General features: G+C 37.9%; 1 protein-coding gene across 1 annotated transcript in view; it reads left to right on the top strand.

Moving 5' to 3' along the window:
• LOC142297270 (IgGFc-binding protein-like) overlaps positions 1-18585 on the top strand; it is a 133627-nt gene that overhangs the window by 44737 nt on the left and 70305 nt on the right. The window contains exons 31-32 of the mRNA XM_075341525.1: positions 887-991; positions 3081-3170. Coding sequence (XP_075197640.1) covers positions 887-991; positions 3081-3170 — 195 coding nt within the window. The remainder of the gene's footprint in view (positions 1-886; positions 992-3080; positions 3171-18585) is intronic.

The raw sequence follows: 18585 nt of genomic DNA on the forward strand, positions 1-18585 counted from the left end.
GTGTACCGGAGAGATGCACTCGCAGGTCCTACATGACGTGTCATAGTCATGTGACCAGTCTGTAGCCAATGAGATAATAGCCACGTGACTGGTCACATGGCTATTTTGACGTCACGATAGGTCCTGCATCTCTGCTGGCAGTGCAGGTCACCGGGAGGATTCAGCGATCATCGGATGGAATAGCGGCAGGAGACAGAGTGCAGAAGGGATCGCGAGGACCGGTAAGTGTTATGGCAATGTTTATTAACTGTTTGTGTACATTTATAATGCATTTTTATGTGTTTGTGATTGCCTCCCATTATAGCCTATACGTTCGAGTTCGGTTCGTCGAACGTTCGACGAGCCGAACTCGAACGGGACCCCCGTTCGGCGAACCGGCCTCGAGCCGAACCGGGACCGGTTCGCTCATCTCTACTAAAGAGTTCTTTAGAAATTCAGTTGCTTTACTAGTGAAATTACTATGCTGCCTACCTGGTTCTTTTGTTTAATTGCATGAGCTGCATATCGACAATATCTGTAAAATTGTATGTTGGAAGTGGTTTAAAACTAAGGTAACACAAGAAAGAACACTGTGGGACTAATTAAATGAGGTTCACACACAAGAAATCTGGAACAAACATTTTAATAAATCACAATATTTTTTGCAACTTGGAAGTAGTGTGCAAATATTGCGACTTTTTGCGTTTACACTGCACTCGCAGCTACTTCTGCCAAAATTAGTGAGACAGTAAGTAGTCAAGCTTATTCATGAAAGTCATCAGAACTTACACCACTGGATAAAAAACACCATTTTTGGTACGATGGCCTTTCTTTTTTTGGAGGGAGAGTGAATTATTGGGTAACTTTAGTATTGAATTTTAACACTGACTTTTATTCTGTCTTACAGATACAAATAGACCATCAACAACTCCATCTAGGCCACCTACCTCACCACCTCACACAAGCTTGATCTCTACATCACAACCTCCAATAATATCAACCAGAGAACCAGGTACAGTTGGATTCATTGCTACATCCCGGTTAATTATGGTATAGCTTAAAAAAGATCTGTTGTATAAGGGTTACATATGCAAAATACTCTACTGAGGCATATTTTGCATATGTATGCAGAATCATTGAAATTTCTAACACTTCAAAGGTAGTGCACCAGGATGAAAGGTGTAATTTAAAAAACATTCTTACTTGGGACCATAAATAATAATGGTAAAGCAAGTTCTCATATGTAGACATCAAAAAAGCTGGTGGAAGCAGAAAATGTTTTGTTTTTTTTTTATTTTGAGAAAAGAAATTATTCAGCATCTTTTACAGTGCAAAATTTATCATAAAAATAAAATGATTCACCCTCATATGGTGCCTGAAGAAATGGCTAATCTTGACTCGGATGGAGAGCAGCACCATACATTTAGTACTATGTTTTAGTAAAGAGTTCTTGCTCTTCAGTAATTCAGTTGCTTTACCAGTGAAATTACTATACTGCCTGCCTGGATCTTCCGTTTAATTGCATGAGCTGCATATCGGCAATATCTGTAAAATTGTATGTTAGAACTGGTTTCAAACTAAGTTAGTTCGGGAAAAAACACTGGGGGTCCAATTCAATGAGGTTCTACACAAGAAATCTGGCACAAGCTCCTTAATAAGTCATAAAACTTTTGCAACTTGGAAGTAGAGCAGAAATATTGCAACTTTTTGTATTTAAACTCCATCTCATCTAGTTCCACCAATATTGGCGAGACAGGGAATTGTCAAGCCTGTTCATCAAACTCATCAGAACATACACCACTAAAATACTGTAACATAGTGCAGAAATATACGCCAGTCCACAGGCTGGGCTACAGACACAACTGATTCATTAAGCAGCTCAAACTACTTAACGAATCAGAAGACTGTAGTCTAGCAAGTGCTTCATGTTATGCTATGTCAGTTTTAATAAATTGTCCCCTGAAAATTAAAATTAGTGACACCTAAGGCCATTGTAACTTGATTAATACACCAAATTGATTATTATGTTTTTGGAACTAAATGGTATATTAAGTTGTGCAGTTTAAATACATCCTTCCTAGCATTTTAGATGTTGCTTTATTAAAAAATGACATTTGTGGTATTAATTAAAATATATAATAAAGAACTCCTTAAAATGGTTTGAAAATTGTTACATGAGCTAACCCTATTTACCTGTAGATATGGGGGTAATCTGAAGGTAGATAGAATCAGAAGGATGCTCATCCACCATACTGAAAGCACAACTCCATGGAATAAATCAACGTTATTACTCCTAGGAGCCACCAGCTTTAATTAAGTCATAAAGGTAAAGCTACAGTCAAATAGCGGCTATAACACACCAATGGATGTTGGCTGGCAGCTGGCACTGCAATCAAAGTCCCAGGACTCACGTCCACTGAGAGCAATGCTTTGTAAGCACATATGAATGACTAAAAGTGCTGGGAGGAATAAATAACATTTTTTCCACAATTTCAGTATTGTGAGCAATCACCTATCTAATGCTTCCTGAAGATTAAGTTTATATGTGCAGGTTGATAAAATAACAGGTTCCCTGTAAAACAATACCTTACTTTATAATGTATCGAGTGTTTGAGTTATTATTTTATCTTTTGAATTTTTGCTGCTATTTGAGTAGATTATTCTTCATTTTCTCCAATGTTCTAAAGGTACCCCACACCTCAATTTTGTATTTTGTTGCGTAGTATATAAAAAAAATACTTTGGCATCAGTTGGAGTCTAATAATAATAATCAAGAACCATTAAATTAGTTGTTTTCATAAAACCCTTTATTTAGTGTACTTGTGCCTAAGTGTTATACTAAACAAGTTTCTCCAACACTTTTACCTTCATTTCCAAAATTACATCCTTTTAACCAAACGTTTTGTCTCATCACTGTTGTTTCCAGTTCTTTATCAGGTTCCTTATGACATTATCAATACCAGAAAAATCTCCCAGCAGCACAGGCAATAGAACTTTTACTGCAAAAAATTTCACAATTTAAATAAAAAATTTTTTTTAGTTATGAAAACATGGAAACTTTAATTCTTTGAATCTAACTAACACATACATTACTTCACCAGGTTCTGCCACCTTAATTCCATCTACTCAGCAGACTGCAGAAATCACAGTGCCACAAACACCAGGCGCAACACTTCCACAATCATCTTCTGGTAAGGAATAGAGATGAGTGAGTCAATTCTTCGGGAATCAAACTTGTGATGAATTTTAGAAAATTTGCTGGGTATGCTGAATTCCATCAATTTGTAATCTGAAGTGCGTGAATTGACAAATAAAAATGCCTGCTACTACTTAACATAAAGCAGAAAGATTACATCAGCAAATGAAGTCTCACATGACATCAGATGCAAAAAGTGCAAAGCTATATACAGTATAATGCCTTGTAGGTATCACCTCAGATGGCAGAGGAAAGCCAATCAAGAGTGGCTATCAAAGCCTTTGTAGCTACCATCAATACTGCCTGTGCTGGTCCTGCTCTGATGGTATCTCTTTGCATGTGAAAATGAAGAAGAAAGCTGTAAGCTATAGACTGCACCACCAAGAAATTAAAGACAATTAAAAACACTAAAAGATGAAGACACATGTCAATGGAATATGTTTTGTATACAATGTATACTATATATAACAGTGGAGGATCACTCAAACAATATGTGTATCAATAACATTAGTCCTATGTATGTATTGTTGCACATTTGGATATTCGTACTATTTTCATATTTTTATGATAATTAATTAATTTATATACATCTTAATTTTTTATACATCTAAATTCCTGTTTTTTAATGGTGCCTGTGAGCACTAATGTTATTGATACACATATTGTTAGATTGATCCTCCATTGTTATATATAGTATACATTAGATGGGTCAAGCTATCGTGATTTATGCCATCCCACAACCATATTTCTGAGAAAAGGATTGATGTGTAGTACCCTCATGAAGACCTCTTTATGGCAGTTTCCACAGTCTGAAGAACATTCTCTGGTTCATTTATGTAGACCACAAGAGAAATGCAATGAGGAGGCCTTCATGAGGGAACATCACACAAGTCCTCTTCCTGGGGCTATGGTGTGCTATGACATTCTGAATTGAACAGGTGCTGCTTGGGCTATGAACATATCATATGAATAAGATTCTATAAGAGTTAGTCTTTAGTAAAATATTTATTTTGTAATATAGCAATTAACGTGATGCAAACTAATGCACTTTGATATCAGTTTGTGTCTCATGATAATGAACAGAAACTATTAAAATTAGTTTATTCCACAAAATATTTAGTGTACTTGTGCCTAAGTGTATAACCAGATGCTCAAAAAATGTTACTTTCATTCCCAAAAATAAATCCTTTTTACACATGTAAAATGTTTTGTCACATCCCAGTCGTTTCCAGCTCTTTTTCAGGCTTCTCATAATTTTATCTATTGAAAAATCTCCCAACAGCATAGACAAAACAACTTCTAATGCTGCAATAAACTAAAGATCTACCATATAGATTTTAGATTTTAAAACATGGGAACTACAACTCTTATAATCTAACTAAACAAATCAATTACTTCACCAGGTTCTACCACCTTGCTTCCAACTGCTAAGCAGACTGTAGAAATCACAGTGCCGGAAACCCAAGGCACAACACTTCCAGAATCATCTTCTGGTAAGGGATAGAGATGAGCGAGTCGATTCTCTAAGAATCAAATTTGAGTCGAATTTTAGTAAATTTGTTTGGAATAGAAAATTCTAACAATTTGCAATTCAAAGTGCCTGAATTGACAAAAAAATTGCCTACTACTCTTTTACTCAAAGTAGAAGATTACATCACAAATGAAGTCTCACAAGACATCATATGCAAACTGTGAAGGAGTGTCCATAATGCCTTGTAGCTTTAACTTCAGATAATATAGAACTACCAATCAGCACGGGCTATCAAATCCCCTGTTGCTGCTGTAAAGACTACTAGTGCTGGTCCTTCACTAACAGTCATCTCCTTCCCGGTCCTATTATATTCTATACTGTACAATTGCCTCCTCAAACACTGACAATAGAAAGACATGCATCCCTTGTCATTCTAATTCGCTCCACAAGTTTACTAAGTTTTTGCCATGATCCCTAGCCTGCACAGGGTTAATAAACATGAAATTTCTCACAACAAAGGATTTGAAAAAGCCATTATTTTTTACTTTCCAAGAAGCAAACCTGTTGCTGATCACAAAAAGGGCTATTTTTTATAGCTTGATTAAAACATATAGCTTCTTTAATTTCCGCAAAAACAAACCTGTTGTTATTCCCAAAAATGTGATAATTTTTTGACCAATGCTTGCCAAAAGGTAATGACTTTTTCCATATACACCCCCTTTGTATAAAATCCAATATGGCAGTTATCTCCTCCCTCCTCTTAAAAGAGAGATAATATTTGAACAAATTTTACATTTTAAGAAGAGTTAAAAAAAGTTCAATAGAGTTCTAGGAGACCTCAGAATGTTACAAACATAAATCCAGGCAAATAAAGGGTTACAAAATTTGTAACCTATTTGCTGCAAAGAATATTTTTTTAAAAAATTTGACAAAGCTGACAAATTTGACTTGAAAAAAGTCTGCTCATCCTTAGCAAGGAAACTTATGTTGTTTTCTACTCTTTGTTTTAATAATTAGTTATTTTGTACAATATGCTTTTAAGGATTAATATAAATGAAAAAATGTACTTATACATTCCTTAACATTGAAATTTCAACTATAAATGGTAAAAGTTGTGGGCTTATGGAAATCACAGAACTACTAGATGTGTCAATGTTATGGAGATGTTTAAAAAATGGATTCAAATGTTTGAAAACATTTAAATTGAACCTTTATTGCGTATAAGTGCCACAAGAATAAATATGCGCACTTTCATGCCTTGGCATGCTATCCAACAGGTTACTCCTAGTAGCACAAGCTGTATGGAGACTGCAGATTTGTTTAAGAAAATACTCCTGGGAAACTTCTGATAAGTGACTGTGCCACTGATTTAACCACAAAAAAAATCAATGTATCTCAAAGATTTTTCGGAATCTGGAATAAAAATTAGATGGGTCCAGCTATCATAATGTATGCCAACACACACCATGTTCCTGGGAATAGGATTGATGTGTTGTTCCCTCTTCATGAAGGTCTCTTCATGCTGGTTCCAAGAGTCTCAAGACCAATCTCTGGCTATCATTTATGTAAAACCAAAAGTGAAATGCCATGAGGAGGTTTTCATGAGGGAACATCACACAGGTCCTATTCCTGGGGCTTTGATGTACGATGACATTCTGAATTGAACATTTCCTGCTTGGGCTATGAATATTTTATATGAATGGGAACCTATAAGAGTTAGTCCACTGTAAAATTATTTATTTTGTAATATAGTAATTAAGGTGATGCAAACTAAAGCACTTTTGTATTAGCTTTTGTTTCATATTAATGAAAAGAAACTATTAAAATTAGTTTATTCCACAAAATATTTAGTGTACTTGTGCCTAAGTGTTATAATAAACCAGATGCTCCAAAAATGTTACTTTCATTCCCAAAAATAAATCCTTTTTACACGTGTAAAATGTTTTGTCACATGCCAGTCGTTTCCAGCTCTTTTTCAGGCTTCTCATGATTTTATCTACTGAAAAATCTCCCAACAGCATAGACAAAACAACTTCTAATGCTGCAATAAACTAAAGATTTACCATATAGATTTTAGATTTGAAAACATGGGAACTACAACTTTTAAAATCTAACTACACAAATCAATTACTTTAGCAGGTTCTACCACCTTGCTTCCAACTGCTAAGCAGACTGTAGAAATCACAGTGCCGGAAACACCAGGCACAACACTTCCACAATCAACTTCTGGTAAGGGATAGAGATGAGCGAGTCGATTTTCTAAGAATCAAATTTGTGTCGAATTTTGGGAAATTTGTTGGGAATCCTGAATTCCAACAATTTGCAAATCAAAGTGCCTGAATTGAGAAAAAATTGCCTACTACTGTTAAACTCAAAGTAGAAGAATACATCAGCAAATGAAGTCTCAAATGACATTAGATGCAAACCATGCAGGATTGTCCATAATGCCTTGTAGCTTTAACTTCAGAAAATATAGAACTACCAATCAGGACGGGCTATCAAATCCCCTGTTGCTGCTGTAAAGACTACTAGTGCTGGTCCTTCACTGACAGTCATCTCCTTCCCTGTCCCATTTTATCTATACTGTACAATTGCCTCCTCAACCACTGACAGTGGACAGCCATGCACCCCTTGTCATTCTAATTCGCTCTACAACTTTACTGAGTTTTTGCCAGGATCCCTAGCCTGCACAGCGTTAATAAACATGAATCTTCTAACAACAAGGATTTTGAAAAAGCCAATTATTCATCACTTTCCAAGCAGCAAACCTGTTGCTGATCACAAAAAGGGCTATTTTTTATAGCTTGATTAAAACATATAGCTTCTTTATTTTCCAAAAAAACAAACCTGTTGCTATTTCGAAAACCGTAATAATTTTTCGACCACTGGTTGTAAAAAGGTAATGACTTCTTCCATGTACAACCCCTTTGTATGAACTGCAACATGGCAGTTATCTGCTCCCTTCTTTTAAAAGATAGATAATATTTGAACAAAATGTACATTCAAAGGAGAGTTAAAAAAAATTCAATAGAGTTCTAGGAGACCTTTAGAAAGTTACAAACATAAATACAGGCAAATAAAGGGTTACAAATATTATAACTTATTTGCTACAAAGTAAAGTTTTTTTAAAAAAAAATTCGACAAAGCTGACAAATTTGACTTGAAAAAGGTCTGCTCATCCTTAGCAAGGACACTTATGTTGTTTTCTACTCTTTTATTATTTTGTTATTTTGTACAATATGCTTTTAAGGATTAATAGAAATGAAAAAATGTACTTATACATTCCTTAACATTGAAATTTCAACTATAAATGGTAAAAGTTGTGGGCTTATGGAAATCACAGAACTGCTAGAAGTGTCAATGTTATGGAGATGTTTAAAAAATGGATTCAAATGTTTGAAAACATTTAAATTGAACCTTTCTTGCGTATAAGTGCCACAAGAATAAATATGCGCACCTTCATGCCTTGGCATGCTATCCAACAGGTTACTCCTAGTAGCACAAGCTGTACGGAGACTGCAGTTTTGTTTAAGAAAATACTCCTGGGAAACTTCTGATAAGTGACTGTGCCACTGATTTAACCACAAAAAAAATCAATGTATCGCAAAGATTTTTCGGAATCTGGAATAAAAATTAGATGGGTCCAATGTATGCCAACACACACCATGTTCCTGGGAATAGGATTGAGGTGTTGTTCCCTCTTCATGAAGGTCTCTTCATGCTGGTTGAAAGAGTCTCAAGACCAATCTCTGGCTATCATTTATGTAAAACCAAAAGTGAAATGCCATGAGGAGGTCTTCATGAGGGAACATCACAAAGGTCCTATTCCTGGGGCTATGATGTACGATGACATTCTGAATTGAACATTTCCTGCTTGGGCTATGAATATTTTATATGAATGGGAACCTATAAGAGTTAGTCCACTGTAAAATTATTTATTTTGTAATATAGCAATTAAGGTGAGGCAAACTAATGCACTTTTGTATCAGCTTTTGTCTCATATTAATGAAAAGAAACTATTAAAATTAGTTTATTCCACAAAATATTTAGTGTACTTGGGCATAAGTGTCATAATAAACCAGATGCTCCAAAAATGTTACTTTCATTCACAAAAATAAATCCTTCTTACACATGTAAAAAGTTTTGTCACATCCCAGTCGTTTACAGCTTTTTCAGGCTTCTCATGATTTTATCTACTGAAAAATCTCACAACAGCATAGACAAAACAACTTCTAATGCTGCAATAAACTAAAGATCTACCATATAGATTTTAGATTTTAAAACATGGGAACTACAACTTTTAAAATCTAACTAAAGAAATCAATTACTTCACCAGGTTCTACCACCTTGCTTCCAACTGCTAAGCAGACTGTAGAAATAACAGTGCCGGAAACACCAGGCACAACACTTCCACAATCAACTTCTGGTAAGGGATAGAGATGAGCGAGTCGATTCTCTAAGAATCAAATTTGTGTTGAATTTTAGTAAATTTGTTGGGAATGGTGAATACCAACAGTTTGCAATTTTAAGTGCCTGAATTGACAAAAAAATTGCCCATTACTTTTGTACTCAAAGAAGAAGATTACATGAGCAAATTAAGTTTCACATGACATCAAATGCAAACCGTGCAGGATTGTCAATAATGCCTTGTAGCTTTAACTTCAGAAAATATATAACTACCAATCAGGACAAGCTATCAAATGCCCTGTTGCTGTTGTAAAAATTACTAATGCTGGTCTTTCACTGACAGTCAATTCTTTCCTTGTCCCATTATATTCTATACTGTGCAGTTTCCTCCTCAACCACTGACAGTAGACAGCCATGCACCCATTGTCATTTTATTTTGCTCTAGAATTTTAGTGAGTTTTTACCAGGATCCCTACCCTGCTCAGGGTTATTAAATATGAAACTTACCACAGCAACGATTTTGAAAAAGCCATTATTCTTCACTTTCCAAGCAGCAAACCTGTTCCTGATCACAAAAAGGGCTATTTTTTATAGCTTGATTAAAACATATAGCTTCTATAATTTCCAAAAAACAAACCTATTGCTATTTCCAAAACTGTAATAATTTTTCAACCACTGCTTGTAAAAACGTAATGACTTCTTCCATGTACACCCCCTTTGTATAACTACTAGATGTGTCAATGTTATGGAGATGTTTAAAAAATGGATTCAAATGTTTGAAAACATTTAAATTGAACCTTTATTGTGTATAAGTGCCACAAGAATAAATATGCGCACTTTCATGCCTTGGCACGCTATCCAACAGGTTACTCCTAGTAGCACAAGCTGTATGGAGACTGCAGTTTTGTTTAAGAAAATTCTCCTTGGAAACTTCTGCTAAGTGACTGTGCCACTGATTTAACCACAAAAAAAATCAATGTATCGCAAAGATTTTTCGGAATCTGGAATAAAAATTAGATGGGTCCAGCTATTATAATGTATGCAACCACAAACCAGATTCCTGGGAATAGGATTGATGTGTTGTTCCCTCTTCATGAAGGTCTCTTCATGCTGGTTCCAAGAGTCTCAAGACCATTCTCTGGCTATCATTTATGTAGACCAAAAGAGAAATGCCATGAGGAGGTCTTCATGAGGGAACATCACACAGGTACTATTCCTGGGGCCATGATGTACGATGACATTCTGAATTGAACAGGTCCTGCTTGGGCTATGAATATTTTATATGAATGGGAACCTATAAGAGTTAGTCCACTGTAAAATTATTTATTTTGTAATATAGCAATTAAGGTGATGCAAACTAAGGCACTTTTGTATTAGCTTTTGTCTCTTATTAATGAACAGAAACTATTAAAATTAGTGTACAAAATATTTAGTGTACTTTTGCCTAAGTGTTATAATTAGAGATGAGCGAACCGGTCCCGGTTCGGCTCGAGGTCGGCTCGCCGAACGGGGTCCCGTTCGAGTTCGGTTCGTCGAACGTTCGACGAATTGAACTCGAACCAATAGGCTATAATGGGAGGCAATCACAAACACATAAAAATGCATGATAAATGTACACAAACAGTTAATAAACATTGCCATAACACTTACCGGTCCTCGCGATCCCTTCTGCACTCTGTCTCCTGCCGCTATTCCATCCGATGATCGCTGAATCCTCCCGGTGACCGGCACTGCTAGCAGAGATGCAGGACCTATCGTGACGTCAAAATAGCCATGTGACCAGTCACGTGGCTATTATCTCATTGGCTACAGAGTGGTCACATGACTATGACACGTCATGTAGGACCTGCGAGTGCATCTCTCCGGTACACGGTGCACATATGTGTATCGCCGTGTACCGGCGACATGCTCTAGCACACGGTCGACTCCCCGTTCCGTTAGGGACCGGCTGACACAGCCGGTCATTAACGGAGATCACCGTTGCCATAGCAACGCAGTTAGCGGTGATGTCACCGCTAACCGCGGCTCCGAGAGCACCGTTGCTATGGTAACGCGTCTGTCAGCGTTACCGCTGTTACCGCTGACAGCCAGCACTGATCACTCATGGAGTGAAGGCTGCACGCTGCTTCCCGATTGTAGTGAGGATTGTACTGAGGATGAGGTTCCTCAGCCCCAAGTGATGAGCTGGTGAACCTCATCCTCACTACAATCGTCACTACTACTACACTAGTGAGGATTGTAATGAGGATGGAGGTTCCCCAGCCCCAAGTCATGAGCTGGTGAATCTCATCCTCACTACAATCGTCACTACTACTACACTAGAAAGAAAGAAGACAGAAGAGCAGGATCGTGGAGGGCTGACAGGGGGTAATAAAGATGGAGTCTCTAATGTGTCTGTGTATTTATTTCTATTAAAGTATTTTTTCTCTGTGTGGTGTTTTTTTTAACCCTTTATTGGAGGTTCTTAATGGCCGGGTCAAACGTGCCTGACATTAAGAATCTCTGGCTTAATACTGGCTAGTAAAACAAAGCCAGTATTAACTCATGATTACCCAACAAGCCACCCGGCTCCAGGGCTGTTGGAAGAGTTGGATACAGCGCCAGATGATGGCGCTTCTATGAGAGCGCCATTTTCTGGGACGGCTGCGGACTGAAATCCGCAGTAGAAGCGCACAGAAACCTCGGGCTAACCTGTGCTGCGGATTCCAATCCCCAGCTGCCTAGTTGTACCCGGCTGGACACAAAAATGGGGCGAAGCCCACGTCATTTGTTTTTTAATTATTTCATGAAATAAGTGAAATAATTAAAAAAAAACGGGCTTCCCAATATTTTTGGTTCCCAGCCGGGTACAAATAGGCAACTGGGGGTTGGAGGCAGCCCGTGGCTGCCTGCTGTACCTGGCTAGCATACAAAAATATGGCGAAGCTCACGTCCTTTTTTTTGTAGTTTTTTGGCAAAAAAAATAAAAAATGCTTCCCTGGATTTTCCATTGCCAGTGAAGGTAACACCAAGCAGTGGGGGTTAGCAGCCAGTAGCTGCTTGGATTACCCTTAGCTAGCAATACAAAAAATGCAGCAGGAGCCCATATATATTTTTTTTAATTATTTATTTAAATAACTAAAAATAAAATGGGCTTCCCTGTATTTTGATTGCTGGACATCACAGTGCTGTAAAAATAAATCTTTAAAAAAATGACGTAGCGCTCCGCGGTATTTTTGATTTTCAGCGCAGATAAAGCAGACAGCTATGGGTTGCCACCCCCATCTGCCTGCCGTTACCTTGGTTGGCAATCAAAATACAGGGAAGCCCATTAATTTTTTCTATTTAAAAAATGGTTAAAAAAAAAAATGACGTTGGGTCCCCCCATTTTTGATAGCCAGCTAGGGTAAAGCAGACGGCTGTAGCCTGAAAACCACAGCTGGCAGCTTTACCGTGGTTGGGGATCCAATGTGGAGGTCCCCTCAGGCTCTTTTTTATAATTATTTTATAAATATTAATAATTACACAATAAAAGTAGGGTCCCCCCCAAATTGGATCACCAGCCAAGGTAAAGCGGACAGCTGTGGTCTGGTATTCTCAGGGTGGGAAGGTCCATAGTTATTGGGCCTTCACAGCCGAAAAATAGCAGGCCGCAGGCACCCCAGACGTGGCGCATCCACTAGATGCGCCAATCCTGGCGCTTCACCCCAGCTCATCCCGTGCCCTGGTGCAGTGGCAAACGGGGTAATAAATCGGGTTGATACTAGCTGTAAAGTCACCTGAGATCAAGCCCAGCAGTTTGTGATGTCATGGCGTCTATTAGATACCCAACATCATAAACTGTCAGTACTAACAAAAACAAAAAATCGACAAAAGAAATTTATTTGAAAAAACAGTCCCCAAAACATTTCCTCTTTCACCAATTTATTGTAAGAAAAAAAATAAAGGGGTCCCACGACGACTCTGGACCGTCTAGAATATGGGGGGGAGACACTCAGGGAACGTATCCCCCATTTTCTAGGAGTGCGGACCCTTCATGTGAGGAGTGTGGGTGCAATGAATCTGCACTCACTCTCCCCGGGTCCACAGCAGCAGAGTCCATGTCGTAATGGTTGCTACCAAAGCTGCAATGCCCTGCTCATGAGGTAAGGGCATGCCTAATCAGGAGAACTACTGTAGAGGAAGCTCTGCTCACTGGTATATAGGTGCTCAGAGGTAATAATAGATAAAATTAGTGAGTAACCTCGGCACTCTAAATCTCCCAGACTAAGTCAGTAAGTCACAACGGATAGTAATGCAAAATCACTCTTTATTGGTCCGTATTAAGAAAAAAATTTTTTTCATAAGCATATATGTTTTTGTCCAAAACAAGTTACAAATGACGTTTCGGCCTGAGCCTTCGTCAGATTGGACTTATCTGCATGTAATCATGAAAAATGACAATAATCAGTATCACATAAGAGTGAGAGAACAATAACATAAACTCGAACAATGTAGAGGTACAATTGGGATGCAGCAAAAAAATTGCAACACAGCAAGAAATGAAACACATGATACAAATGTCATAATACAGTACAAGGACAATATAGTAATGACAAATATGGGGTCAGAGTAGACTTAGACAGCTCTGGTACGAAAGAGATGTCAATCATAAAGTAACATGTGCAGTAGGTGTAGAGCTACAGTATGCATGGCAGAGCTAATGGGTAGACCGACCATAGAAAAAGAACAGAGAAAAAGTGGAGAAAAAGTGGAGAAAAAGTGGAGAAAAAGTGGAGAATAAGTGGAGAATAAGTGGAGAATAAGTGGAGAAAAAGTAGAGAATAAGTGGAGAAAAAGTAGAGAATAAGTGGAGAAAAAGTGGAAAATAAGTGGAAAATAAGTGGAGAAAAAGTGGAGAAAAAGTGGAGAAAAAGTGGAGAAAAAGTGGAGAAAAAGTGGAGAATAAGTGGAGAAAAAGTGGAGAAAAAGTGGAGAATAAGTGGAGAAAAAGTGGAGAAAAAAATGGAGAAAAAGTGGAGAAAAAGTGGAGAAAAAGTGGAGAAAAAGTGGAAAATAAGTGGAGAAAAAGTGGAGAATAAGTGGAGAAAAAGTGGAGAAAAAGTGGAGAAAAAGTGGAGAAAAAGTGGAGAAAAAGTGGAGAATAAGTGCAGAAAAAGTGGAGAAAAAGTGGATAATAAGTGGAGAAAAAGTGGAGAAAAAAATGGAGAAAAAGTGGAGAAAAAGTGGAGAAAAAGTGGAGAAAAAGTGGAGAAAAAGTGGAAAATAAGTGGAGAAAAAGTGGAGAAAAAGTGGAGAAAAAGTGGAGAAAAAGTGGAGAAAAAGTGGAGAAAAAGTGGAAAATAAGTGGAGAAAAAGTGGAGAAAAAGTGGAGAAAAAGTGGAGAAAAAGTGGAGAAAAAGTGGAGAAAAAAATGGAGAAAAAGTGGAGAAAAAGTGGAGAAAAAGTGGAGAAAAAGTGGAGAATAAGTGGATAATAAGTGGAGAATAAGTGGAGAAAAAGTGGAGAAAAAGTGGAGAAAAAAAAGGAGAAAAAGTGGAGAAAAAGTGGAGAAAAAGTGGAGAAAAAGTGGAGAAAAAGTGGAGAAAAAAATGGAGAAAAAGTGGAGAAAAAGTGGAGAAAAAAATGGAGAAAAAGTAGAGCACCCTTTGGTACCTTTCATGTGGCACTAAGGGGTGCTTAGCTTTGTATTTAGCCAAAAAAATGAAAAAAAAATGACGTAGGGTTCCCCCTAGTTTTGTAGCCAGCTAGGGTAAAGCAGACGGCTGCAGCCTGCAGACCACAGCTGGCAACCTCACCTTGGCTGGTAATCCAAAACTGAGGGCACCCCACGCTGTTATTTTAAATTAAATAAATAATTAAAAAAAAAAACACGTAGGGGTCCCCCAAAATTAGATCACCAGCCAAGGTAAAGCAGACAGCTGGGGCCTGATATTCTCAGACTAGGGAGGTCCATGGTTATTGGACTCTCTCCAGCCTAAAAATAGCAGGCCGCAGCCGCCCCAGAAGTGGCGCATCCATTAGATGCGCCAATCCTGGTGCTTCGCCCCAGCTCATCCCGCGCCCTGGTGCGGTGGCAAACGGGGTAATATATGGGGTTAATACCAGATGTGTAATGTCACCTGGCATCAAGCCCTGGGGTTTGTGAGGTCAGGCGTCTATCAGATACCCGACATCACCAACCCAGTCAGTAATAAAAAAAAATAGACGACAACCACATTTTTATTTGAAAAAACACTCCCCAAAACATTCCCTCTTTAACCAATTTATTAGAATGAAAAACAAATCCAGGTCTGGTGTAATCCAAGGGGTTGCCATGACGATCCACACTGTCCCAGTCAATGAAGAGCAGGATGTTCCCCATTGGTGGGAGAGCAGTGCAGTGACCTGAGCTAACATCAATGGGTCAGCCCAGGTCACTGCAGGGGATGACAAGTGCTGCTGTCAGCGAGGTACATTACCTGCGCTGATCTCCTGCAATGCTGACAGCACCTGTCACTGAGTTCAATGACCGGCGCCTTCACATCAAGTATCGCGAGAGGTCCGTGACGTCACCGCTAGTCAGTCTCGGGTCGGAAGCGAGAGGTGATGTGACAAGCGGCGGCCATGGAGGACAATGACAGCGCTGAGGTCGGGATGGCGAGACTTCATCACCGCAGGTAAGCCGAGCGGGACCATGTGTGTGTGTGTGTGTGTGTGTGTATGTATGTATGTATGTATGTATGTGTACATGCCGCGGGCAGGAGGGGGTGGAGCGAGCTGAGCGGGAAAGTGTGGGCTTCCTGCACGTAACTAAGATAAACATCGGGTTACTAACCAAAGCGCTTTGCATGGATACCCGATGTTTATCTTGGTTACCAGCTTCTGGCAGGCTGCCAGCGATGGCTCCTGCACACTCTAGCTGTAAAAAGCCCTGCTTTTTGCTGCTAGAACCGTTCTCGAACGTTTCTAGAACTATCGAGCTTTTGCAAAAAGCTCGAGTTCTAGTTCAATCTCGAACAGCCCCAAAAATCACTCGAGCCTCGAACTGGAGAACCTCGAACCACGAACCGCGCTCAACTCTAGTTATAATAAACCAGATGCTCCAAAAATGTTACTTTAATTCCCAAATATAAATCCTTTTTACACATGTAAAAAGTTTTGTCACATCCCAGTCGTTTCCAGCTCTTTTTCAGGCTTCTCATGATTTTATCTACTGAAAAATCTCCCAACAGCATAGACAAAACAAATTCTAATGCTGCAATAAACTAAAGATCTACCATATAGAATTTCAGTTTTTAAAACATGGGAACTACAACTTTTATAATTTAACTAAACAAATGAATTACTGTAGCAGGTTCTACCACCTTCCTTCCAACTGCTAAGCAGACTGTAGAAATCACAGTGCCGGAAACCCCAGGCACAACACTTCAACAATCAATTTCTGGTAAGGGATAGAGATGAGTGAGTCGATTCTCTAAGAATAAAATTTGTGTCGAATTTTAGGAAATTTGTTGGGAATCCTGAATTCCAACAATTTGCAAATCAAAGTGCCTGAATTGACAAAAAAATTGCCTACTACTGTTGAACTCAAAGTAGACGAATACATCAGCAAATGAAGTCTCAAATGACATCAGATGCAAACCATGCAGGATTGTCCATAATGCCTTTTAGCTTTAACTTCAGAAAATATAGAATTACCAATCAGGATGGGCTAACAAATCCCCTGTTGCTGCTGTAAAGACTACTAGTGCTGGTCCTTCACTGACAGTCATCTCCTTCCCTGTCCCATTATATCTATACTGTACAATTGCCTCATCAACCACTGACAGTAGACAGCCATGCACCCCTTGTCATTCTAATTCGCTCTACAAATTTACTGCGTTTTTGCCAGGATCCCTAGCCTGCACAGCGTTAATAAACATGAAACGTCTCACAACAAAAATTTTGAAAAAGCCATTATTCTTCACTTTCCAAGCAGCAAACCTGTTGCTGAACACAAAAAGGGGTATTTTTTATAGCTTTATTAAAACATATAGCTTCTTTAATTTCCACAAAAACAAACATGTTGCTATTTCCAAAACCGTAATAATTTTTCGACCACTTCTTGTAAAAAGGTAATGACTTCTTCCATGTACACCCCCTTTGTATAAACTGCAACATGGCAGTTATCTGCTCCCTTCTCTTAAAAGATAGATAATATTTGAACAAATTTTACATTTAAAGGAGAGTTAAAAAAAATTCAATAGAGTTCTAGGAGACCTTTAGAAAGTTACAAACATAAATACAGGCAAATAAAGGGATACAAATATTGTAACTTATTTGCTACAAAGTAAAGTTTTTTTTAAAAAATTCGACAAAGCTGACAAATTTGACTTGAAAAAGGTCTGCTCATCCTTAGCAAGGAAACTTATGTTGTTTTCTACTCTTTTTTTAAAAAATTTGTTATTTTGTACAATATGCTTTTAAGGATTAATAGAAATGAAAAAATGTACTTATACATTCCTTAACATTGAAATTTCAACTATAAATGGTAAAAGTTGTGGGCTTATGGAAATCACAGAATTACTAGATGTGTCAATGTTATGGAGATGTTTAAAAAATGGATTCAAATGTTTGAAAACATTTAAATTGAACCTTTATTGCGTATAAGTGCCACAAGAATAAATATGCGCACTTTCATGCCTTGGCATGCTATCCAACAGGTTACTCCTAGTAGCACAAGCGTATGGAGACTGCAGTTTTGTTTAAGAAAATACTCCTGGGAAACTTCTGATAAGTGACTGTGCCACTGATTTAACCACAAAAAAAATCAATGTATCGCAAAGATTTTTTGGAATCCGGAATAAAAATTAGATGGGTCCAGCTATCATAATGTATTCTACCACACACCATATTCCTGGGAATAGGATTGATGTGTTGTTCCCTCTTCATGAAGGTCTCTTCATGCTGGTTCCAAAAGTCTCAAGACCAATCTCTAGCTATCATTTATGTAGACCATAAGAGAAATGCCATGAGGAGGTCTTCATAAGGGAAAATCACACAGGTCCTATTCCTGGGGCTATGATGTACGATGACATTCTGAATTGAACAGGTCCTGCTTGGGCTATGAATATTTTATATGAATGGGAACCTATAAGAGTTAGCCCACTGTAAAATTATTTATTTTGTAATATAGCAATTAAGGTGAGGCAAACTAATGCACTTTTGTATCAGCTTTTGTCTCATATTAATGAAAAGAAACTATTAAAATTAGTTTATTCCACAAAATATTTAGTGTACTTGTGCCTAAGTGTTATTATAAACCAGATCCTCCAAAAATGTTACTTTCATTCCCAAAAATAAATCCTTTTTACACATGTAAAAAGTCTTGTCACATCCCAGTCGTTTCCAGCTCTTTTTCAGGCTTCTCATGATTTTATCTACTGAAAAATCTCCCAACAGCATAGACAAAACAACTTCTAATGCTGCAAAAAACTAAAGATCTACCATATAGAATTTAGATTTAAAAACATGGGAACTACAACTTTTAAAATCTAACCAAACAAATCAATTACTTCAGCAGGTTCTACCA

Source organism: Anomaloglossus baeobatrachus, chromosome 3 (genome assembly GCF_048569485.1).
Source record: "Anomaloglossus baeobatrachus isolate aAnoBae1 chromosome 3, aAnoBae1.hap1, whole genome shotgun sequence".
Classification (NCBI taxonomy): domain Eukaryota; kingdom Metazoa; phylum Chordata; class Amphibia; order Anura; family Aromobatidae; genus Anomaloglossus; species Anomaloglossus baeobatrachus.